This window comes from Manis pentadactyla, chromosome 15 (assembly GCF_030020395.1).
Source record: "Manis pentadactyla isolate mManPen7 chromosome 15, mManPen7.hap1, whole genome shotgun sequence".
Taxonomy (NCBI): Eukaryota; Metazoa; Chordata; class Mammalia; order Pholidota; family Manidae; genus Manis; species Manis pentadactyla.
Genome location: NC_080033.1, coordinates 23741041 through 23766972, shown reverse-complemented (window position 1 = coordinate 23766972; position 25932 = coordinate 23741041). Strand labels below are relative to the sequence as shown.

General features: G+C 39.2%; 1 protein-coding gene across 6 annotated transcripts in view; it reads left to right on the top strand.

Moving 5' to 3' along the window:
- Window positions 1-484: 484 nt before the first annotated feature.
- Window positions 485-25932, top strand: part of DPY19L3 (dpy-19 like C-mannosyltransferase 3) — an 83170-nt gene continuing 57722 nt past the window's right edge. For 2 of the 6 annotated variants that reach the window (XM_057493008.1, XM_057493006.1), the window contains exons 1-2: window positions 5355-5479; window positions 14806-14972. In XM_057493008.1, coding sequence (XP_057348991.1) covers window positions 14970-14972 — 3 coding nt within the window. In that variant the 5' untranslated portion in view covers window positions 5355-5479; window positions 14806-14969. Of the gene's footprint in view, window positions 1472-3049; window positions 3198-5344; window positions 5480-14805; window positions 14973-25932 lie in introns of those variants that run through there. The other 4 variants (XM_057493010.1, XM_036929821.2, XM_036929819.2 and 1 more) reach the window with 3 other exon arrangements.

Genomic DNA, 25932 nt, shown 5'->3' with positions numbered 1-25932 from the left:
ACTCTTCCTTTTACTCAAGAGGGATGCTTGTTTCACCGTGCACACATTTTTTCTGAGAATGAGACAATTTTAGAAAAAGCTCTATAAAATTAACAAGGGGGAAAATTCTATTTAAGAAGGAATCAATTTACATAAGTATTTATTAAGCGCACACATCTTTTATGTAAGGCACCTTAAGGTGAAAGACTACAAACATACAGTCCCTGCTCTCAGGTCCCAACCATCAAAGAAACCATGGTGAAACATGACAAATGCCATCTGAACAAACAGCTGGCATTTATTTTTATTAAAGCCACCCAGCAGATACCTCATCTGTATTTGCACAGAAAGTGCTCTTGTTATTAATAGCAAGACACATGAAGGAGGAGAAAATAACAGGGGTGACTAGGATAGGCTTCGTGAAGTAATTCTGTGTTGGTATCAGCCAGATGGGCAGTCTTGTCACAGAAGGACCCAGAGGACCATTCCTTAAACAAAAAAATCAATTAACATGTGGCTTGTGTATCTGCTGACAAAAGGCTTTTTATCTGTTACACTGCTGTTTGCAGTGCAATTAACAAAGATATCCAGGTGTACCGCACTGTAGCGCTCTCAAGAGGCTTTACACTCCAGTTCGTTGACGGACTGACACGGGAGCATATTCTGGAAGACAAACCTAAAAAGGAAATAGGCCCCCCCAACATAAGAGGGGAATCTTTGGAGACGCCAAAGTATCTCTGTGGATACTCTCCTGTGTGGTCAGTCCAAGACCTCCGAGCACACATCAGCGGCAGCCGGGACCTGGGAATTTGTCCAGACTCGGGAGGGGGCGCGCCATACCTCACTTGGCTGGGAAGCTGAGCTGGCCGCGTGGTCGGTGGGCTTACACGCAACACGTCTAACCGAACCCTCCGCACCCACCCGCGCGGTTAAGAGCTGTGCGGGGCTCCGCGCCGGCCCCCGCTCAGTCCACCCGCAGTGGCACCACAGCTCCCGCCATCCGACCTGAGGCGACCCCTCTCGGGGCCGGGCGCCTGCTTTCCGAGCCGCCCGTCTCTCCTGGCCTAGGAGTGGCGGGAGTCTGCGGGGAAGAAAGGGACGTGGAGGCCTCGGGTTGGCGGCGGCTATCCCACGGTTCCGCGCGCAGTCCCCGGTGGGTCACAGTACTTAACAAACCCGCCAGACCCGGCCAACGGAAGTGCGCCGCTTCCTTCCGGCCGGCGCTGCACGAGACGGGGCGGGGGCTCACACTGACGGACAGCTCCCGGGGCCTATGGGCACGGCCTCAGCGGCCCGGCCTCCCCGGGGCCGCTAACGCCCCCTGTTCCCCGTTTCTGGGGTGTCGCACAAAGCTCCGAGGCTACCCGGTCCTCGTGGTCCCCGCGGCGTGTGGCGTGCTGTCGTGCGGCCCCGCCCCCGCGGCCCTCAGTACCCCCAGCCCGGCCAGCCTCCTTTCCTGCCTGGAGCCGTGCGACGACGGCTGAGGCCGCAGGTCTGTGGCAGCGTGTGGGGCCGCGGTGGCGCGAGGGGAAGCGCGGGCGCGGGGCTTCGGCGGCCGACCCCGGAGTGGCCGGCAGGCAGGCTGCGCTGAGCCCTGCCTGACGGCGTTCTGCGGACTCCGCCGCGACGAGCGAAAGCCTGCGGGCCGCCCCGCCGCGTCTTTCAGTTAGGGGGTGAGGCGCTGGCCCTCGCAGCGTCTCGGCTGCCCGGGTGTGGGACGGGGCTGCGCGTTCGTCCGCCCGAAATGCGGCCCAGGGCGGCAACTCCAGAGTGAGGAAGTTGGCGGAGGGCGGTCGCGTTTTCGGGCGACTTCGCTCTGGCCGCGCGGGCGGAGACGAGGCCTGGTTGGTGCCTGGCCTCCGCGGCCGCGCGACTCCTCGGGTGACCTGAAGCAAGTTACTCAACGTGTCCGGCCGCTGTTGCGCGGCGTTGTGGGGGCCTGGTGCTGTAGGGCTGTGCACAGTGCCCGACACGTAGATGGCACTCGAATGTTTGTTTCCCTTCTGTTGTAACGTGTTAGAGCGTATGTTGTGGGGTTTTTGCAACTCCCCTCTGAGCCCTTAGATAGGGCACGACTCGAGGATGAAGTAATTATGGGGTGAGCCCGTCTCTGGCACTACGACCTTGCGGATTTTCCTTTTCTATCTCGCAGCTCCAGATGCTCCATTTTATGTTGTACTTAAAAGTATGTTTTGCTTCTCACTTAGTTTTGAATGAATGAGTGAATAAATTAATTGTACGATGTCGGTTGGTTGGTTCTTTTCTATAGAGCAAGTTGTTTACCTTTAGGAATTAAACTGCCCACACAATCGTGTCCGGCAACTGGGCATACTTAATAAATTATTAGTAAAACGTTAATCACATTCAGAGGAGTGAAGCAAGATGTTCTGGTGACTGTAGCCAGCTTACTCACTGCTACCATACCCACGCCTCCCACTTGCTGCTTCCAAACCAGGCTTCTGCTCCCTGTCTTCCTCCCACTGTTGCTCCCTGGGATAGCAGCTGCCCTGATTGGCACACCCCCGCTGCCATCACCACTGAGGCACATTCCTAAAGCTTTCTGTGTGAATTGATTTAAAGAACAGCAGTATGAAAATTCAGATACCTGAGACAAATCAGTACTTCAATTCCTCAAAATCAGTCTATCAGATTTACTACTGAATACCTCTCACGTAATACAGAACTGTGGAAAAGAATATAAAACTACATAATTATGTGATAAATTTTATGGTAACTGCTATGGCTCCGAAAAGAAAAGGATCAGCAGGGGCTGGCGCATCCAAAGAAAAAAGGCTTCCTGGAAGAAAGGGGCTTGTCTGGGATGCTTACCTGTATTCCTAGCTCTTGGTAGTGCCTGCTGTAAAATAGGCATTTCATAAATATGGTGTGTTAATATAAAGTAAATATTTGTGTTGTGTCTTTGAGTAGCTTTGAAGGCTGGTTAAAATGGGAAAATGGGAGGGCATGCTAAGCTAGGGAATACGCTCAAGTAAATTCACTTTAGCACAGGATGTTTTCAGGAGGGAGGTAACTGCTTATGGATGGCAATTGACTTCACTGTTGTTTGTAGGAGCGGGAACGTTTGGAAGGACAATGCGTATAAGTCTTTGACAGCATGATATCCATCAGGCAAAGAAAAGGAATAAAAACCACAGAAGTTTCTGAGGATTATGCAGCACAAGAAGAAAATGTGAAGTTGGAAAATAAATTGCCATCTGGTAGGTGATTTAAATTAAAGCAACATTTTAGGAGGTTGCTTTTATTTCTGCGTGTGAAAATATCATTGTCTGATAGGATAAAAATTCAGTGAGACCTAACAGTTGAGAAACCTTGTTCTAATACCCTAATTTTTAGTTTAACAAATAATTTGACTACATTTTGGTAATATTGGCCTGACAGTTATAATTGGATAAAAGATGAAAGAGCTCTGAGTAGAACCCCTTGTTTCTCACCTCTTGTTCAGTAGCTTTTGTTTGTAACAGTTTGATCCTCTGACTTTGTAGAGTAATGCTTTCCCCCACACTGTTCATATTTTAGTCTGTTTCTAATTTTTCTGGTTTGTGTATGCTGTTGACACTATACAGCCTTACTCTGAATGAGTTTCTCATTTTAATAAAGTGTTGAAAGATGAATCAAACATTTTTAATTTATTTTTAGTCAAATTCCTGAAATTTTCTCCTTTGCTTTTTTCTTGTGAGAGAGTGGTTAGAATTTGGTAAGTTGTTTATGTAACGCTGAAGACTCTTGCAAAGCCATTCATCAAATGACATTAATTACCAACTTACTGCCTTCAGAGTTGCTTTCTTAACTAAGCGCTGTCAAGATTTTTTAAAGTAGGCATGAAAAATTCCATGTCCATCAGCTATTTTGGATATTTGACAGAATTCATATTAATTGCAGCCATGTTATACCAGCCAGAGCTAGCAAAGTAATTTGGGGAAACAGTTTTATAAAATAAAGTTAATCTGTATTAAGTCATGCCATCCAACTTAGCAGTTTTGGACAATGCAAATTCAAGTTTGTTTTTTAAATTAATACATAACTTTAAGGATTGTTCATTTTACCAAAACAATATTTATTCATGTCAGAAAAAAAACTGAAAACTAAAGAAAAACAAAAAACAGGAAAAAAATATTCCCCAAAACCCACCCATCCTGAGACTACTACCTATGACACTTTTTCTTGCTGTCTAAATGTCACTCTCTGCACTTACATACCTTCAAGCATTCGTAGTTTTGCAACATTGAGACCCTAGCTTTTTTTATGTTGCTATATTTCTCTTATGTTATAAACATGTCAGTGTATTTTTAAAATATTGTCGATGTATAGTCATTGTGTAGCTGTAGCATAATTTATTTAATTCCTGGTTGAATACTTAAATGATTTTTAACCCTTTACCTATACAAACAGAACTGTGATAAATATCCTTGTGGCCAAATGTTTGTTTAAAACCTTATTTATTTGTGGCATATGCCTAAATTTAGTCAAATGGTATGATTACTTTGGTGGCTTTTACTCCCTATGTTGCATTCCAGAGAGGTACCAGTTTATTTTTCTACCAGCAGTGCTTGAAAAATCCGGGGTTTTTTTGTACCCTTACCAAAAGATAGTATTAGCATTTTTAAGCTATCAAATTGACCAACATTTTAATAGTTAGAGCTTAGTGTTTTGATTTGCATTTCTTTAATACTAATGACTTTGAACCTTTTTTTTCCTGTCTATTAAGTTTATTGCCCTTTTTTTATTCTGTGCATTGCATATTCATGTTCTTACTCTGTTTCCTATGGAATATTCATTGTTTTTTATTATCCTGAAGGTATTTATCCTATATTAAGGATATTTAAGCTTTCTTCTATGTGCTATAAATATTTTGCCTAGTTTATATGCCCCTTGAGCTATGATGGATTTCTTTTCCTGTGGGTTTTTAAATTTTAAGTAATCAGGTTTTTGGTATCTTTTAATGAATACACCACAAATTGTAATTAGACCTAAAAGACAGTTTATATTCTAGACATGTAACCCGTTTATTCCTCCATTTAACAACCCTCAGAGTTAAACCAGTTATTGAAGTAGGCCAAACACAGGCCCTTAGGTATTAAGACGAATAAGATAATATACTTATCCTCAAGAAGCTCACACTCTCGTTGGCAAAGTGGACAAGTGACCAGTTAATTACAATAAGGTAAAAATAATAAAAGCGTGAAAACAAGTCTGTGGAATCAGAAAGGAGCCCTATCTATCCGCTAGGGACAGGGAAAGCTTCATGAATGATAGGCAGCTAGAACTTAGCATACTTGATAGTGTGAAATAGAACTCTTAAATTCTAAATTCTGTACTGTTATTTACCTGTTTCATTTTCCTTAAAGGTTATACCAATAGAAGATTATGGAAGATTCTGTCATTTACAGTTGGTGGAACCATTGCCCTTTGCATTGGACTTCTTACTTCTGTCTACTTGGCCACTTTACATGAAAATGATTTATGGTTTTCTAATATTAAGGTATGAAGTTTCCATAACTGTTCTGTGATTTAGTTATCAGTGGTAGCCATACAGATGAATGACCAAAACAATGCAGTTTTGCCATAAAGAATCCAATCTTTTAAAAGGTTTGGCTATAGAGTAAAAACTCTGTGTTTTACTCAGAACTTTGTAATCAGAATCTTTGTAGTCAATCATTTTCATTAACTTACTCCAGTTTTGTAGCAGTTACTGTAAATCAGTATTCAAACTCTGGATTGTGATTTTGGTGCAGTAGAGCATGAGTAGCATTTTTCTTAGTGAAATAAAAAAAAAGTACTAGCACACATACTAGGGTTGAGAATTGTAAAATTTTTATTTTAATTGTATGTATAGCTCCACAAACTGGGTCACAGTATACATTTTTTTTTTCTGTCAGGTACAGTAAAAAAATTAAAAAGCTACCGCTCTACACTGTGGAATCTATGAATCTCCATAGATGATCTCAATGTGTTTATACCTTTAATATTACATGTAATCCAGGTTGGGGTGAGGAGTCATTATTTTTCTGGGGAAAGGAGCCATTCTTTTTAATTTTTTTGACACTGTGATCAGGTTTTTTTGTTTAGGTTATATATGCATATATATATATTTTTTAATGCATATTTATTTTTTAACCTTTTGAAATAATTCCAGAGTCAACAAAACATTGTAAAATTAGTCCAAAGAATTCCCATATAATCTTCACCCAGATCTCCAAAGCAGAACCATGTTACAATAATCAAACCTAGAAGTATTTTTTAACCTATTTATCCCTTTCCCCTGGTTTGCCCATCCCCCCATCCCTCTCCCCTATGACAACCACCAATCTGTTCTCTGTGTTTGACTCTATTTCTGTTTTGTTTTATTTTTTAGATTGCCCATGTAAAGATACGGAATTTATCTTTCTCTGTGTGACCTATTTCACTTAGCATAATACCCTCTAGATCCATCATGTTGTCACAAGTGGCAAGATTTCATTCTTTTTGTGGCTAAGTAATATTCCATTGTGTATATGTATCACATTTTCTTTATCCATTCATCTATGGATGGCCACTTAGGTTTATTCCATATATTAGTTATTGTGAATAATAAAGGAGCCATAATTTTCATCATATTCTCAAGAGGGTCTGACTTTTAAACATCAGTTTCCTTGTCTTTCTTCTCTGTCTCTTTTAAAACATTTCTAATTGTCTTTTAATTTGGTACTATTTTCAGAACAAGTACATCACTTACACAAGGAAACTGACTTCATTGTAAGTGTTTTTGATATAAAACAGTGCACATTGCCAGTGTTTTTCATCCAAATGTATCTTACACTTGATCCAAATTGTTAGGATCTTTGCTCTTATTTACTACCATGGCTTCTAATGACTAGTTGCTTAAAAAGGTAAAATTCACTTTCAAGTCAAAAGATTGTCATCTGTGAGAATATTCAAAAGAATCAATGCAGCATCTAAAGACAATTTCCAAAGAGGGTTTCCCAAAATATTTTTGAGCTTTGGTTCTGTTACTGGGATGAGTCTCCAATGGAGACTACTTTGGATGACAAATGTAATTTATATGAATAACTTCTAATGTGTTTATTTTAAAAGTCTGTCATACTGCTTTATAAGTACAGCATGTATTTGTCTATATATATTTATGCAAATTGTCATGGTACCAAAGAATAATAATTCTTATCTTTCAGTGACAATTGGTAGTTTTTCTTATCAAGAAAAATTTTACTTACCCATATCTCTTTAAAATGGAGTGCTTATACACAGATTCCCTAAAATTACACAATTTAATGCATATTTATTAACACAATTATTTTGAATAAATGTTGTGATATCCCTGTGTGGGCATATAGATGAAATTTAATGCTAATAACTGTAGTAAGGAGATGTGCTGAAAGATATCACATAACTTAATTTTAAACTATATGTCTAGCTCTTTAAAACTTAAAAGTGGCTTTGTTAGTATCCTTAAATAAATGTACCTCATTATCAAGAAACCTGAGCATCCTTGATTTTTCCCTCTTTACTCTTACCAGGTTAAGGAAGTTATTATACTTTTAACTGGTACTTATTGAGCGCCTTTTCTGTGGATAACCTTTAAACACTATGGGGAACATGGAAGGAATAATGAAGACTTCTGAATTTGCCAGCAGCTATTCCAGTGTAATAATTTAATACAATAAATATATATTGAACATGTACATTTTGCAAGGAAGCACTGTGTTCAGCGGTAGCAAAACCACCAAATAAGACAAGGCCCCTACCTCCAAGGAGCTTACGCTCTTGAGGCAGATACAGGCAGACAAAATCAGGGCTGTGATGGGGTGAGATGGAGTATTGTGGAGGCAGACAGGAGCAATAGCCTAACCCAGTTTTGGAAGATTAGGGAAGGTTTTCTGTAGGAAGTGTTGGTTAAGGAGACCTGAAGGATGAGAAGCTTTAATTAGGCAAATTAGAAAGGTGAATGTCATAGGGAACAGACATGTACAGGAAATTTGAGGTGTGAGAGAGTCTGGAGTGCTTAAGGTATATAGGCATATTTCAGCCTGGCTGGAGAATAGATGGGGAGAGGAACATATTCGGAATGGTAAACAGAGGCCAGATCACAAAGCGACCTTTCCTCTGTGCTTCGACCTTTCTTTGAACATAGGAATGAGCTCTTTTTAGTGAAGCAGTGATGTCATCATATTGGTGTCTTTCAAAGATGGCTCAGGCTACAGTGTGGAGAATGCACTTTAGGGCAAGACTACAGTGAGAGGAAACCACCAAAAGAATCCAGTTCCTTGGATTCAGTAATATCTGAATATCCAATTAAGACATTCAGTAAATGATTATCTTATGGGTCCCTGACACTGACCTAGGCACCGAGAATATAGCATTTGAATATGATATGGAACTTAATTCTGATGAGATTAAAAGAGCCAGAAACTACCAAGAAATAAGTACTGTGGTAAAAAATCAAACAGGGTGATGAGATAGTTACTGAGCAGCTACCTGAAATTGGGAGGAAAAGCAGACCATTTTGAGGATGACTTAAAGCTGTATACATAGACTTAAATGATAAGAAGGAACCAGCCATGCTAAGGCCTGTGATGACATTCTAAGCAGACAGAGAGACAAGTAAAAAGCTCTAAAGTAGGAATAAACTTGTCAAGTACCAGAGAGAAAGCACATATGGCCAGAATTTAATGAGCAGTGAGGAGAATGGTAAAAGGGAGGAAAAGACCAGAACATGTCAGGTTCTGTAGCCTGGGCAGAAGTTGGAAAGAAGTGGACAGAGTCAGCTTTTTTGGTGGTAGACTTGGAAGGCTGTGTTGATTGATCTTTTGTGTGGAGGATGACTGAGAGGGAAGAATCACCAGTAATGACCTGCCTTCTCCCATTAGCAGATGAATAGATGGGTATCTATGCCATTCACTGTGATAATGAGCCCTGCAGCTGGAGCAGATCTGGAGGGTCCAATAACTTCTGACACCAACTATCCAGAGTTCAGCCAAACTCATAGGTTGAGGGCACAGTCCCCCACCACTCCCCAGAGGTTGCTGATAACAGCTGGCCCAGAAGCCCAGCCCTGTAATCACATGGTTGTCATGGCCAGCCTCCATCCTGAGTTAACCTTCTTAGCAGAGACTATCTGATGTGGGTCCTAAGGAGTCCACCATGAATAACAAAGATACTCTTTTCATTCGGAAAATTTGAGGGTTTATTCCTCCCAGGAACTGGGGACAAGGACCAGCCAAATTCTTTATTACACAGGGGGCAGCAATTCAGGAAAAGATAGGTTCTGGTTTGGATATGTTGTTTTACAGTGAATCATTGTAAAAACAGTGCAAGTAGAGATGTAGAGTAAAGGAAGCTGGATTTATGGATCCAAAGGCAGGAGTTCCAACTGTGTTGAAAATGGACATTTTCATATTACCAGCTTGTAGATAATGTGGGCAAGATTGTTTGAGGAGTGTGTACAGTGAGAAAGAGACCCTAGGCTAGTTTCTGCCTGTGTTCATCTACCATCTGGGAGAAGCTATAAAACGGGCTGGTGCTCTGACAGGTTTCTCCTCACCACCCGTCCCCTGAAACTTACAATTGAGATTAGTCTCACTGCATTTTTCCCCTCTTTATTCAAGCAGTATCTTACAGAGCAGGTGTATGTACATGTGCATGCATGTGTGTATGTGTGTGCATGTGTGTGTATCACAGAAGAATCCTCCGATGTTCTGTTTCTCAAACCTGATGATACCTCTAGCATAGGCTTTTGGCTTATTTTTTTATCTTAGATGACATAAACCCAGTGCTCTCCAATAGAACTCTCTGCAGTGAAGAAAATGATCTCTGTACTGTCCACTACAGTAGCCACAAGTCCAGTATAGCTGTTGAACACATGAAATGTAGCTAGTACAACTGAGGAACTAAATTTTAAATTTTATGTAATTTAAAAATATGTGTATATTATCTTTGAATAACCAATGAAAATCAGAGGTGTTACTGATCAGAGACATTACTTAGCCCAAGGAAAATCTCATTTTCAGAGTTAATATGCCTTTATAAATTTTGTCCTATAATTTACACCGTTTTTATAATGGAGGATGTTGGGAATATTTGAGAAGTGTAAATCTGTTGTCCTTTTGTATTTGTGGTAACTTACCAAAATTGCTAGGCTAGTTTTTTATGGAAGTGCTTTGATCTTCTCTTGAATACTTCAAATTAGTTGCAATTATGCAGAGAGTTAAAATATTGCTTATAAAATAAACAAATCACACACTGAGTCTGTGCATTCAAAATTATTTTCTAAGTGTTCATAGCAATGTTAGTATTTGAAACGTGAGAACCTTGGAACAGAGCAACTTGAAAGCTGTAGAAGATGTTGGTTTTAAATGCTCATAGAAAGTATGTATGTAGTATCCTATCCTAAAATATTTTTTAAATTAGGAAGTTCTTCTCTTACTGTCTTAACCATTGTGTTATATTTCCCTTGGTGGGAAACTGGAAAAATATATGAGATTTTTTAAGAACACCCATTATTAAATGTCTGCTATGTGTTTGGCACTATTTTAGGTGCATTTTACAAGTATCTAATCTTTTTGTCTCCAAAACCAAACATTTTGACTCGAAAATGTCCTTTAAATGCAACCTGCTTTTTTGGTTGCCCTTTATTAAAGCAAAACAGACGAAAAGTTCAAAGCCCACACTCTTACTTGCTGTACTTCCCTGGTGCCCAGTACATCATCGGTGGTCTATAGTGATAATAATGGTCTACTTGAAGTAGAGTTAGCCTCTTGGGGTGAGGCAAGTTGGGAAGGTAGGGAAGATGGGGAGATGACTGGCGGCTATAAAAGATCTAGGTTGGAACTAAAGCAGAAGAATACAACTTTTGGAGCTTGCATTCAGGGATAAGATATAGTTAAGTACTGGCAAGTGAGGAACCAGTCAGTGCATTTTTAATTTGTATTTAGTAGATGCTAGAGTAAAAACCTATATGGTCTTGATTCTTTTTATATTTTGAACATGTATTTTTTATTTCACAGACTGTACTGTGATGACAGAATTTTTAAATGAAAGACATTACTGAGTATTCATTACCTTTAACAAAAACCAGTTTTCATTGTTCCCTTCCATTCTTCATCCTATATGTGTATGTATTTTACTTATTTATGATCCCAATATAGTTTTTATAATCAGATACATAATGTGCTTTTTCCACATATAGTTATATATTTTCAAAAACTTTAATATTTATTATGTAAATATTTACAGTTATATAACAATATTTTTGAAATTGTTATACTCTTAGTTATTTTACTACTCCTATGCTCCCAATTTTGGTTAGATTGTTTCTAATTGTGTGGTTAGACCCCTAAAATTGCTTACTTTACTTCTTGTTTTAAAGTGGCAGTGTAAAGATGTCAGTCCCTTTTTTCAGAATTACCTCAGAGCATTTAAGGAAAGTGAAAAACAGATTCCATCTTTCATGAAGCTAAGAGAGGTCTGTAATCCACATTATATGAGAAATAGCTGTCAAAAATAGAGAAACTCAGAGGAGTGTGGAACAGTACCAAGAGAGGAGCCTCAGGGCTGCAGATCTCAGATGAAGCCACAAGGCCTAGTTCTCCAAAGTTGCTAAGCGTATCATGAAGAGTAAGACCAAAGGTCCCCTGGGTAGGACCAGGGGTTACATGTGAAGAGGTTTGACAGAAGCTTCCCTACATATACTTTGGTATGAAAGAGCAGCAAGCTAGGCAGGGTAAAGGGAGTAATCACAGAGACAAGCTATTTTTATAAAAGTGGAATTTAAGAAGACTGGGCTAGAGAGTAAATTTGCATCTTGAATAGCCCCAAGGCTACCAATCTCAGTTGACTAAAATGAGGAAAAGTCTAAGGATCTCATTCTTGTAAACCCGTCCTGAGTTAAGGCTGTGGCTTCTCCCCCAAATGAATTTCCTGCAAGTAGCTGGTTTAATAAGAACTTGCCACACTCAGAAATGATTAGTAATCGAAAGGAACTAGCACAAGATCTGTACAATGATACTGCAAGAAAAAAAAGGGAAGAGAAAAACAAGAACAAATAAGAGATGAAAAAAGCAGCCACCAGAAAAATTTTACAGCAGGGACATGAAGATTATGACTGAACATGATACATTAACAAATAAATGAAATAAAACATTTGCCACCATGGAAGATGAATTCAAAGCAGGAAAATAAGAAGGTATATACCATCTTCACAAGTATTATCTTCTCTAGAAAGATAACAAAAGAACAGGAGGCATAAACTGGCAGAACTTAGGCAAGAAATAGAATTAAGCTATAACTAATAGAATTAATTACCGTGTTGAAAGCAACACACAGGAGACTAGAGTCTTCAGAAAGCACAGAAAGAGAAATGTTGGATGGGACTAATAAAAATAAATGAAATTAAATTAGTAAACTTAAGTATTAATGACAGCTGAGGAAGGCAACAGCAAACACATTTGTGTCCCAAAAGAAGAGAACCAAATGGCTTCAAGATATAATTCAAGAAAACTTTCTCAAAATAAAAGAAGACGAATCTACAAATTGAGAGGGCACAATGAGTCCCAGGAAAACTTGGCCTAGAAAAATCATTAGCAGGATCTAATTCTACAAAATTACTGGATTTAAGAGGTGAGAAACCTTTGGACATCCAGAAAAAAGACCAAGTTACCAATAAGGAGAGAAAAGGGTTAATCTGGCTCCAACTTTTACACAGTAGCAAATAAATGCTGAAAGACAAGTTATATCTATAAAGGATTCACATAAGAGAGTGTGTTTACATACTTTAATCCAGTCATTCCATCAAGTAGCACCATACAAATTTTTTTATTCTGGAAAATATATATATTTTTAAGGATACCTGAAGAAATTGGTAGAGGCAAACTTTATCCAGCCAAGAGGTAAAAGGCAAAACAATGGCAGAAAGATCATCAGTAAGGTTCAAATTTATTCAACAGTAGGACTAAGACTAGGTACAGAACAAAGCATATATAAACAATGTAATAACATAATGTTATAATTACTATCTAATAGTAACAAAATAATATAATAACACAAGTTAGAAGAAGAAGGGAAAAGATGGTGGAAATATCCTGATTTATCTTTTATAGCTAGAAGTGAAGGAGTTTTGTTTTAAAATAAGTCAAGAATTAGATATATAGTATACAAAAGAAAATTCCAAGGAAAATAATACCAAGTCAAATTGGGCAGTATAAATTTCATAAGATTATCATTACTTGTTATAGAATATCAGTAGATACTATACATCGAAATAAATAATTAAGTTATCCTTTGAAGTTATAAAGGTACCTTCAGAACAAAAAATATAAATCTTCCAAATTAAAAGACGCACGCAGAAACAAGCAGACACAGTTCACATAGTAAAGGATTGTTCTAAAGAGCAAGAAGAACCTGATACAAAATGTATTAACAAATATATCTAAATATTTTTATATAAATAAATACAATTGTACTTTACTCACCTAATAAGAACTCTGGATCGTAAAGCAAGATCCAAATCACATGCTATGTGATCCTCCCAGAACAAAGTTACTTAGAAGGATTAGACCAAAGGTATGGATAAGGACTTACTAAATAAATGCAAAAAAGGAAAAGAGTGTATCACACAAAATGTTAAAGAAAGAAGGGCAAATTTTCAATGTTAAAAATGCAGACCATAGATAAAACTATCCGTGCTCCAAATAACTTAGCATCAATATTCATAAAGTAAAAACCATAGAAAATACAATTACAAAAATACAGAAACACCTAAGTATTGAGTGTTTAATTCTTTCTCAGTTCAAAAACAGATGGACAAAAATAAGGATATAGAAGAATTAGGGACAATAATGAATATGATAGATATAATCTTATCAATATCTAAAGAAAATATATGTTCTAATAAAAAATCCACAGAACATTCAATAAAATATTGACATTAAGCCATTAACAAAATCTCATCCAAAAATAAATTATATGAACAATATTCTCTAATCACAATGTGATAAGCGCATAATCATAGCTTGTTCCTGACGAGGGGAATGGCCTGAACTCACAGTGTCTTTTTTTGTAATTTATTCATTCATTAAAATAAAAATCAGAGCTAACTAGTTAAGAAAAATTACTTCCTGGAAATCTAAAAATATTTCTTAAAATAAGAAATTTCTTCTGGGTCACAGAGGAAATTAAAACTGATTTATAGAAATTATGAATGAAATCTAGAAAATGATGGAAGCCATATTCAGGATGTGGAATACAGCTAAAGCAGTACTCAGAAGAAAATCTATACCTTTGTTAGGGGGGGCGTTGTGTATTTTCCTTGGTTCTTGTCCCCACCGCAACAAAGAATTGAAGGGCAGAGACACAGTAGTGAGGCAGTCAAAGAGAGAAAAAGTGCAGATGATCTCAGGGAGGAGAGGCGCCCTGAAAGGTTTAAGCTTTATATAAAGAGAGCAAGTGTACACTTGGAGAAAGGGGAGTGCAAACTACCTCATAGAAGATGCATGCTGAAAGATTGAGATAAAGTTTTAAGGCTGCACCCACCTAGAAAGTGCGGGCAACTTCAGACAGGAGCACACTGAAAGGTTGGGAAAGACTTTTATTAAAGTTACACACTTAGAAAGTGTGGGTGACCTCAGAGAGAGGAGCACACCTAAGGTTTTAGGGTCGGGCTTTATAGGTAGTTGAGGATTTTCAGGAAAGTGACAAAGGGCCAGGTGTGGACCTGCCAAATGGTCTCAGAATGTTCATCTTTGATAAGACATTAGGTTTCTTCTTTTTTTTTTTTTATCTTAACACAAGAAATATACTGCTTTGATTCTTTTCCAGGATATCAGCTTCTGTCTGGAAGCGCATCACTCAAGACCGTCTGTCTGCCCTACCTCTAATGTGGGCTGAGCCACCATCCGTTTGATGAAAATGCAATCTTAGCTTTAAGATAGAATTCTTCATGAAAAAGCTGGGCCTTTGAGCCAGCTAAAGTAAATCTTACAATGGTATGTGCTAATTGACACAATGAAAGGATAGGCTATGCTGAGATACTTTTCTTTATCTGGGGAGTATTCAAACTTCTAGGCCAAGTTGCTCCTGCCTTCTGAGCTTTCTATTTTTCATTGTTTAACTCTTTGAATCCCTTCTAGTGGGCTTTACTGGCCTTATTCTCTTTCCACCCTGCTCATATCTGTTTCCCTGCCTAACACTTTTAAATACTATATTATGAAATAAGAATGAATAAACAAATGAATTATTCCACTTACAAAATTAGAATATAAATGATCTAGCAACAGAGGAGGCATAAAGGTAGAGGAGAAATTAATCAACTACAAAGTAGGAAAACATAAATGAATGATTATTTTGGGGGTGAAAACTAAAGAAAGAAAAAAATGGGATAGGGAGTACAAATTTCCCAAATAAAAAATAACAAATAACTGCAGAGATCCTTCAATATGGCAGTAGAAATAGAGACCATACAGTAAAGAGCTGCAGGAGACTGTTTTGTTTGATTCTATGTGTAAGAATATAGTAATTTATCCTCCATTTACCCCATGGTCCCAAGCACATAAGCCAGTGAGAATTTTGCCTGGGGCTTGCCCCACCTTATCTCTAAACATCCCAACCCTCCCCCAAGGCAGCAGGCCAAGCGGATCCACCACAATAAAAGACACAACTCTCTGCACCACGCTGCTGCTCTCTCTGTTTCTCTGTCTTACTGCTCTCTCTCTCTGCTCTTGCTGCTCTCTCTCTGTCTCCTCTCTCTGCTCTCTCTTTCCTCTCTGTCTCGCTGTCCTGCTGCCCCCTCTCTCTCTTTCTCTCACTCTCTCTCTCCCCCTCTGGGGCAGCCACTTTCTCTTTCAGATAATAAAGTCTCTTGCGTGGGCCCGTGTCTCCTGAGTCATTCTGGGTAAGGAGGGTCGCGGTGAGATACCCTTTCATTGGTGCCGTGACTCGGATGAGGCTCTCCCATTGACTTTGCTCTTCCTCCGGGAACCTGAGCTGCTTTGGGAACCCTCACTGCCCGATTCTCCTCCACGGGCTCACCGTCCGTTTCCCCGGTTGCTCGTCTTCTCGCCCAACACCAGCCTTCGATTTGGTGAGTCTCCCCTTCATGGTTGACTTGTTGCCTTGGGGGAGGCTCGGGATATTTAGAGAGAAGGTGGGGCAAGCCCCAGGCAAGTTCAGGCATAATTCTCACCAGCTTATGTACTTGGGACCATGGGGTAAATGGAGGATAAATTACTATATTCTTACACTATGCAAATTATGAAGTGATGAAATGGATGATATTCTAGAATAACATAAATTACCAAAACTGGCCCCAGAAAGCACAATTATTTCTATAGATCTGATAGAGAAAGCTTGATAAAGAGCTACCTATCCCTCACCCCTACAAATATCAGACCTCACTGATTTTTATGGAGGAATTTTACCAAACTCTTGAAGAATCAAAATATTCCCAATTATTTGAGCTATTCTAGAACACCAAAGAGAAAGACTTCCAAACTATTCTTATAAATCAGGCAAAACACACCAAAAACTGAGGATCAGAGTATAACTATATTATTACCAGCAGTTATGTTCTCTTTATTCCCAACAGTTATATTCTATAAAGTCACTGAGAACACTGAATTACTGCTGGGGAAATATGTACATGTAATACATACACACATATATCATACATGGTTATTATCTTAAATCCTAAAAACTCCTGGCAGCCTGTTTTCTTTATGTTACAAAAGAGAAAATGAGGCTTAGAAAAGTTAAGTTGGCTTGCCTGAGGCTGCCCCACTAACAGTTGTTAGTCAAACCCCATCCCCCTTGCCCCAGAGGTGGGGCTTCCTCCACTGGGTTGCACTGTGTTACTCCCTTCATCTTCTGATTGATCAGCTCTGTGTGAGAGCTGGAACAAGAGGCAGATCACAGTTGGGAACCATGCACATTAGGTGACTCAAATCTTTCAACACTCTGCACAGACTGCAAAAGCACAGCAATTGATTCTGTCAGTTTTGTTGTTACAAATAAATTTTAGCTAGTAGGCAAATTTACAAATAGATGGATAATGAGAATCAACTATGTAGTCTAGATAATATGAAAAAACAAAACTCAGAGACTAATCCCACTTATGTATATTGAACCAAAAATCCTAGTTAATACTAGTAAAGAGAATCTAGTAACACATTAAAAGCATGACACAGCAGGAAAAAGTTATTTTTCTGCCAAGAATACAAAGGAAATTGTTGGGAAATCTATTACTATACTGGCTTGTTAGTACTATAAAAGATGCAAAGAAGGTATTTGAAAAAAATTCAAACATTTCCTTGTAACATATATAACTCAAAATAAGAATGAGTTTGCAGTGGATGATCCCACCACATTAGGAGAATAAAAGACAAAAACCATGTGATTATCTAAAAAGACACCAAAAAGCATGTCACAAAATTTGACAACACTTCATGATAAAAAAAACACTCAACAAACTAAAAATAGAAGAGAGCTCTAGTCTCATAAAAGGCACCTGCCAGAAACCCACAGTTAACATCATACTTAATGGCGAAAGACTGAAAGCTTTCCCCTTAAGATCAAAAATAAGACACAGATGTCTGCTCTAGCCTTTTGTATTTAACATTGTATGGAGGATCTAGTCGGGGAAATTAGGCAAGAAAATGAAAGGCATCTAAATTGGAAAGGAAGAAATAGAACTGTCTCTATTTGACATGACATGATCTTTTATATAGAATCCATTAAAAAAACTATTAGAACTTACAAGTGAGTTTATCAAGGTTGCAGGTTGTTAGAGCAATATACAAAAATTAATTATGTTTATAGCAATGAGCAAAAACCAATGAAATTAAGAAAATTTAATTTACAAGCAACAAAAGAATGAAATGCTTAGGAATAAATTTAACAAAAGAGATAAAACTTAAGCCATGTTCATAAATTGGAAAATAATATTGTTAAGATGGCAGTACTCCCCAAATTGGTCTACATATTCAACATGATCCCTCTCAGAATCCTAGGTGAAATTTTTTTTTTTAAGAAATTGACAAGCTAATCCCAAAATTTATATGCAAACTCAAAGGAGCCAAAATAGTCTAAACAATTTTTAAAAAGAACAGAGTTGGAAGACTCACACTCCCTGATTTCAAAACTTAATAAAAGGATTCAATAATCAAGACAGTGTGGTACTAGCATAAGGATAGATGTATAGATCAACAGTATAGTTTAGAGAGTCCAGAAATAAACATTTACATTTATGGTCTGTTGATTTTCTACAAGAGTACCAAGACAATTAAGTGGAGAAAGAATAATCTTTTCTACAAATGGTCTGGTGACAACTAGATATTCATGTGCAAAAGAATGAAGTTGGACCCTTTCCTCATAATATATGCAAAAATTAACTCAAAATGGATCATAGACCTAAATGTAAGAGCTGAAACCAAGAAGGTTTTAGAAGAAAATGTATGAATAAATCTTCATAGCCTTGTGTTAGGCCAAACCTTCAATTACAACACAAAAAGCCAAGTGACTAATGGAAAAGTAGTTAAAATGAACTTCATCAAAATTAGAAAATTTTGTGCCCCGAAGTACATTATCAAGAAAAGTGAAAAGACAGCACTCAGAAGTGGGAGAAAATATTTACAAATCATGTCTGGTAAGGGTCTTAATATCTATTACAACTCAATAATAAAAAGACAATGTAATTTTTTAAATGAGGAAAGGACTTGAATAGATATTTCTCCAAAGATGGTATACAAAGAGCCAGTAGGCACATTTGAAGATGCTTAACCTCATTAGCTATCGGGAAAATTCAAATCAAAATACAGAGATAGCACTGCACCCAATAGCAGAGCTATAATAAAAAGATACTAGCAAGTGTTGACAAAGATGTGGAGATATTTGAACCCTTCAGTACTGCTGGTCAGAATGTAAAGTGATACAGCCATTTGGGGAAATAGTCTAGCAGGTTCTCAGTTAAACACAGAATTAACCTATGATCCTAGCACTTCTGAGAAAAATGAAAACACTTCCTCACAAAAACTTGTATATGAATGTTCATAGCAGCATTTTTCATAATAGCCAAAAAGAGGAAACAACCTAAATGTCCATCAGTGGATGAATGGACAAATAAAATGTGGTATATCCATACAATGAAATATTCAGCAATTTTGAAATAAGTGATATGTGCTATGTAGACGAATCTTGAAAACAAGCCAGGCACAAAGAACCACATCTTGAATTATTGCATTTGTATGAAATGTCAAAGATATGCCAATGTAAAGAGACAGAAATAGATTAGTGATTGCATCACACTGGAGCATGTGAGAGATTTGCAGGTGACAGCTCAGGGGTGCCATATTTCTCTTTGGCATAATGAAAATGATCCAAAACTGATTGTAGTGATGTATGCATAACTGAATATAGCAAAAGCCATTGAATTGTATACTTTGAGTGAATTGTATGGTATGTGAATTCCATCTCAGTAAAACCTAAAAGGAAAATGAATGCACTTTTTTTTTAAACTTTGGTATCATTAATCTACAGTTACAGAAAGAACATTATGTTTACTAGGTTCCCCCCTTCACCAAGTCCCTCCAACATACCCCTTCAGAGTCACTGTCCATCTGTGTAGTAAGATGCTGTAAAATCACTACTTGTCTTCTCTGTGTTGCGCAGCCCTCCCCATGTCCCCCACGCACTATACATGCTAATCGTAATGCCCTCTTTCTTTTTTCCCCGCCCTTATACCTCCCTTCCCACCCATTGTCCCCAGTCCCTTTCCCTTTGGTAACTATTAGTCCATTCTTGGGTTCTGTGATTCTGCTGCTGTTTTGTTCCTTCAGTTTTCCTTTGTTCTTATACTCCACATTTGAGTGAAATCACTTGGTACTTGTCCTTCTCCGCTTGGCTTATTTCACTGAGCATAATACCCTCTAGCTCCATCCATGTTGTTGCGAATGGTAGGATCTGTTTTTTTCTTATGGCTGCATAATATTCCATTGTGTATATGTACCACATCTTCTTTATCCATTCATCTACTGATGGACATTTAGGTTGCTTCCATATCTTGGCTATTGTAAACAGTGCAGCGATAAACATAGGGGTGCATCTGTCTTTTTCAAACTGGAGTGCTGCATTCTTAGGGTAAATTCCTAGAAGTGGAATTCCTGGGTCAAATGGTATTTCTATTTTGAGCAGCCTGTGGAACCTCCATACTGCTTTCCACAATGGTTGAACTAGTTTACATTCCCACCATCAGTGTAGGAGGGTTCCCCTTTCTCCACAACCTCGCCAACATTTGTTGTTGTTTGTCTTTTTGATGATGGCGATCCTTACTGGTGTGAGGTGATATCTCATTGTGGTTTTAATTTGCATTTCTCTGATGATTAGCGATGTGGAGCATCTTTTCATGTGCCTGTTGGCCATCTGGGTTTCTTCTTTAGAGAACTGTCTATTCAGCTCCTCTGCTCATTTTTTAATTGGATTATTTGCTTTTTGTTTGTTGAGGTGTGTGAGCTCTTTATATATTTTGGATGTCAATCCTTTATTGGATCTGTCATTTATGAATATATTCTCCCATACTGTAGGATACCTTTTTGTTTTATTGATGGTGTCCTTTGCTGTACAGAAGCGTTTTAGCTTGATATAGTCCCACTTGTTCATTTTTGCCTTTGTTTCCCTTGCCCGGGGAGATATGTTCATGAAGAAGTCACTCATGTTTATGTCCATGAGATTTTTGCCTATGTTTTTTTCTAAGAGTTTTATGGTTTCATGACTTACATTCAGGTTTTTGATCCATTTGGAGTTTACTTTTGTGTATGGGGTTAGACAGTGATCCAGTTTCATTCTCTTACATGTAGCTGTCCAGTTTTGCCAGCACCATCTGTTGAAGAGACTGTCATTTCCCCATTGTATGTCCATGGCTCCTTTATCAAATATTACTTGGCCATATATGTTTGGGTTAATGTTTGGAGTCTCTATTCTGTTCCACTGGTCTGTGACTCTGTTCTTTTGCCAGTACCAAATTGTCTTGATTACTGTGGCTTTGTAGTAGAGCTTGAAGTTGGGGAGTGAGATCCCCCCCACTTTATTCTTCCTTCTCAGGATTGCGTTGGCTATTTGGGGTCTTTGACGGCTCCATATGAATTTTTTAACTATTTGTTCCAGTTCCTTGAAGAATGCTGTTGGTAATTTGATAGGGATTGCATCGAATCTGTATATTGCTTTGGGCAGGATGGCCATTTTGACGATATTAATTCTTCCTAGCCAGGATGAGTTTCCATTTGTTAGTGACCTCTTTAATTTCTCTTAAGAGTGTCTTGTAGTTTTCAGGGTATAGGTCTTTCACTTCCTTGGTTAGGTTTATTCCTAGGTATTTTATTCTTTTTGATGCTATTGTGAATGGAATTGTTTTCCTGATTTCTCTTTCTATTAGTTCATTGTTAGTGTATAGGAAAGCTACATATTTCTGTGTGTGAATTTTGTATCCTGCAACTTTGCTGAACTCCGATATTAGTTCTAGTAGTTTTGCAGTGGAGTCTTTAGGGTTTTTTATGTACATATCTTGTCATCTGCAAATAGTGACAGTTTGACTTCTTCTTTACCAATCTGGATTCCTTGTATTTCTTTGTTTTGTCTGATTGCCATGGCTAGGACCTCCAGTACCACATTGAATAGCAGTGGTGAGAGTGGGCATCCCTGTCTTGTTCCCGATCTCAGAGGAAAAGCTTTCAGCCTCTCGCTGTTCAGTATAATGTTAGCTGTGGGTTTATCATATATGGCCTTAATTATGTTGAGGTACTTGCCCTCTATGCCCATTTTGTTGAGAGTTTTTATCATGAATGGATGTTGAATTTTGTTGAATGCTTTTTCAGCATCTATGGAGATGATCATGTGGTCTTGTCTTTCTTTTTGTTGATGTGGTGAATGATGATGATGGATTTTTGAATGTTGTACCATCCTTGCATCCCTGGGATGAATCCCACTTGGTCATGGTGTATGATCCTCTTGATATATTTTTTAATTCGGTTTGCTAATATTTTGTTCAGTATTTTTGCATCTACGTTCATCAGGGATATTGGTCTGTAGTTTTCTTTTTTTGGTGGGGTCTTTGCCTGGTTTTGATATTTGGGTGATGTTGGCTTCATAGAATGAGCTTGGGAGTATTCCCACCTCTTCTATTTTTTGGAAAACTTTAAGGAGAATGGGTGTTATGTCTTATCTGTATGTTTGACAAAATTCCAAGTTAAATCCATCTGGCCCGGGGGTTTTGTTCTTGGGTAGTTTTTTGATTACCGATTCAATTTCATTGCTGGTAATTGGTCTGTTTAGATTTTCTGTTTCTTTCTGGGTCAGTCTTGGGAGGTTGTATTTTTCTAAGAAGTTGTCCATTTCTCCTAGGTTTTCCAGCTTGTTAGCATATAGGTTTTCATAGTATTCTCTAATAATTCTTTGTATTTCTGTGGGGTCCGTTGTGATTTTTCCTTTCTCGTTTCTAATTCTGTTGATGTGTGTTGACTCTCTTTTTCTCTTAATAAGTCTGGCTAGAGGCTTATCTATTTTGTTTACTTTCTCGAAGAACCAGCTCTTAGTTTCACTGATTTTTTCTATTGTTTTATTCTTCTCAATTTTATTTATTTCTTCTCTTATCTTTATTATGTCCCTCCATCTGCTGACCTTAGGCCTCATTTGTTCTTCTTTTTCCAATTTCGATAATTGTGACATTAGACGGTTCATTTAGGATTGTTCTTCCTTCTTTAAATAGGCCTGGATTGCTATGTACTTTCCTCTTAAGACTGCTTTTGCTGCGTCCCACAGAAGTTGGGGCTTTGTGTTATTGTTGTCGTTTGTTTCCATATATTGCTGGATCTCCATTTTAATTTGGTCATTGATCCACTGATTATTTAGGAGCATGTTGTTAAGCCTCCATGTGTTTGTGAGCCTTTTGGCTTTCTTTGTACAATTTGTTTCTAGTTTTATACCTTTGTGGTCTGAAAAGTTGGTTGGTAGGATTTCAATCTTTTGGAATTTACTGAGGTTCTTTTTGTGGCCTTGTATGTGGTCTATTCTGGAGAATGTTCCATGTGCACTTGAGAAGAATGTGTATCCTGTTGCTTTTGGATGTAGAGTTCTAGAGATGTCTGTTAGGTCCATCTCTTCTAGCGTGTTGTTCAGTGCCTCTGTGTCCTTACTTATTTTCTGTCTGGTGGATCTGTCCTTTGGGGTGAGTGGTGTGTTAAAGTCTCCCAAAATGAATGCATTGCATTCTATTTCCTCCTTTAATTCTGTTAGTATTTGTTTCACATATATTGGTGCTCCTGTATTGGGTGCATATATGTTTATAATGGTTATATCCTCTTGTTGGACTGAGCCCTTTATCATTATGTAATGTCCTTCTTTATCTCTTGTTAACTTTCTTTATTTTGAGGTCTATTTTGTCTGATACTAGTATTGCAACACCTGCTTTTTTCTCTCTGTTGTTTGCATGAAATATCTTTCTCTAACCCTTGACTTTTAATCTGTGCATGTCTTTGGGTTTGAGGTGAGTCTCTTGTAAGCAAGCATATAGATGGGTCTTGCTTTTTTATCCATTCTATTACTCTGTGTCTTTTGATTGGTGCATTCAGTCCATTTACATTTAGGGTGACTATTGAAAGATATGTACTTATTGCCATTGCAGGCTTTAGATTTGTGGTTACCAAAGGTTCAAGGTTAGCTTGTTTACTACCTTACTGTCTGGCCTCACTCGCTTATTGAGCTGTTATAAACACAGTCTGATGATTATTTCTTTCCCTTCTTTTTCTTCCTCCTCCATTCTTCGTATGCTGGGTGTTTTGTTCTGTGCTCTTTTTTAGGAGTGCTCCCATCTAGAGCAGTCCCTCTAAGATACCCTGTAGAGGTGGTTTGTGGGAGGCAAATTCCCTCAACTTTTGCTTGTCTGGGAATTGTTTAATCCCTCCTTCATATTTAAATGATAATCGTGCTGGATACAGTATCCTTGGTTCAAGGCCCTTCTGTTTCATTGCTTTAAATATATCATGCCATTCTCTTCTGGCCTGTAAGGTTTCTGTTGAGAAGTCTGATGATAGCCTGATGGGTTTTCCTTTGTAGGTGACCTTTTTAATCTCTCTGGCTGCCTTTAATACTCTGTCCCTGTCCTTGACCTTTGCCTTTTTAATTTTTATGTGTCTTGGTGTTGACCTCTTTGGATCCCATCTCTCGGGAGTTCTGTGGGTCTCCGTAGTCTGAGCAACTATTTCCTCCCCCAGTTTGGGGAAGTTCTCAGCAATTATTTCTTCAAAGACGCTTTCTATCCCTTTTTCTCTCTCCTCTTCCTCTGGTACCCCTATAATGCGGATATTGTTCCTTTTGGATTAGTCACACAGTTCTCTTAATATTGTTTCATTCCTGGAGATGCTTTTATCTCTCTCTATGTCAGCTTCTATGCGTTCCTGTTCTCTGGTTTCTATTCCATCAATGGCCTCTCGCATCTTATCCATTCTGCTTATAAATCTTTCCAGAGTTTGTTTCACTTCTGTATTCTGTAATCTCCCTCCGGACATCTGTGATCTCCCTCCGGACATCTGTAATTTCCCTCCAGACTTCATCCTTTAGCTCTTGCATATTTCTCTGCAGCTCTGTCAGCATGTTTATGATTTTTATTTTGAATTCTTTTTCAGGGAGACTGGTTAGGTCTGCCTCTGCAGATCCTTTCTCAGGTGTAACTGTCTTGGTCTGGACCAGATTTTTTTTGCCTTTTCATGGTGATTGCAGTGGCTGCAGGCAGGTTGTGGGTGTGTCAGCTGGGAGAAGAAAGTACTTTCCTGCTTGCTGGATGCCTTGCCCTTTTCCACTGCCTGTAACGGCTACCTGCACTCCTGGAGCAGCCACCGGGTTGATCTCCTAAGCTGCTGTGGGCAGGGTGTCCGTCAGAGCAGCGTGGAGCCCTGCAGGGAGTGGCAGGCACGCCAGGTGCACTCCTCCATGCTAGCAGTGACCCTGCCGGGCAGCTGTGTAGCAGCAGCAGCCTTTGGGTCTGGCCCAGGCGGCTGTGCATTGGGCTGGGATTCCGGTCAGTTCCTGGGAGCGCGCCTGCTCCCTCTGGCTCCGCTGCCGGTGCGCACAGGGCTTTTCCGCACAGGCTTCTACCGGACTCTGACTTCACTGCCGCCGGTGCACGCGAGCCGCGCCCGGGCTGTTCGGTCGTGCTGCTGCGGGCTAGCCCTGCAGCACACGGATCTGCTCTCGGTTCCTTGTAGCGCTTCCGCCCCCGGTGCGCGCTCCCACTCTCTTGCTACTGGGCCCGTGTGTCGGGGTCCGCGCCAGTTGGAGGAACGACTGGCAGGCTGCCTAGTCCTATGAGGGGCTTCAGAGCTGCACTGCCTCCGTTTAGGGCGTCTAAGTTTCCCCGGTATTCCCAGCTGCCAGGACAACTTCGTCCAGCTATGGGGTCCCTGTTTCTTTAAAACTTGCAGAAAGCACTCGCTTTTCTTTTGTCTCAGGGGCGCCGGTTGCAGGGACCTGCCCACAGGTTTTGCTTTTCCGTTTCTCTAATATCCAGCACCCCGTGCACCTTGTGTCTGCGTCCCAGGTGCGGATTTCTAGGGCTGGTTGTTTAGCAGTACTGGGCTTTCACTCCCTCCCCGTTCCGACTCCTTTCTTCTTGCTGGGTTTTGGGGTGGGGAAGCGTTCGGGTCCCGCCTGGCCGCGGCTAGTATCTTACCCCCTTGGTGTGATGCTGAGTTCTCGCAGATGTAGATGTATCCTGGCTGTTGTACTGCATCCACTGGTGTCTCTTTTAGGAATAGTTGTATTTATTGTATTTTCATAAATATATATGTTTTGGGGAGGAGATTTCCTCTGAACTACTCACTCCACCATCTTCCCTGCATGCACATTTTTTTTTTTAGTAAAGCATGTATATATCTCAAACCAAATGCTTAGACCTTATTCATTAGGGCA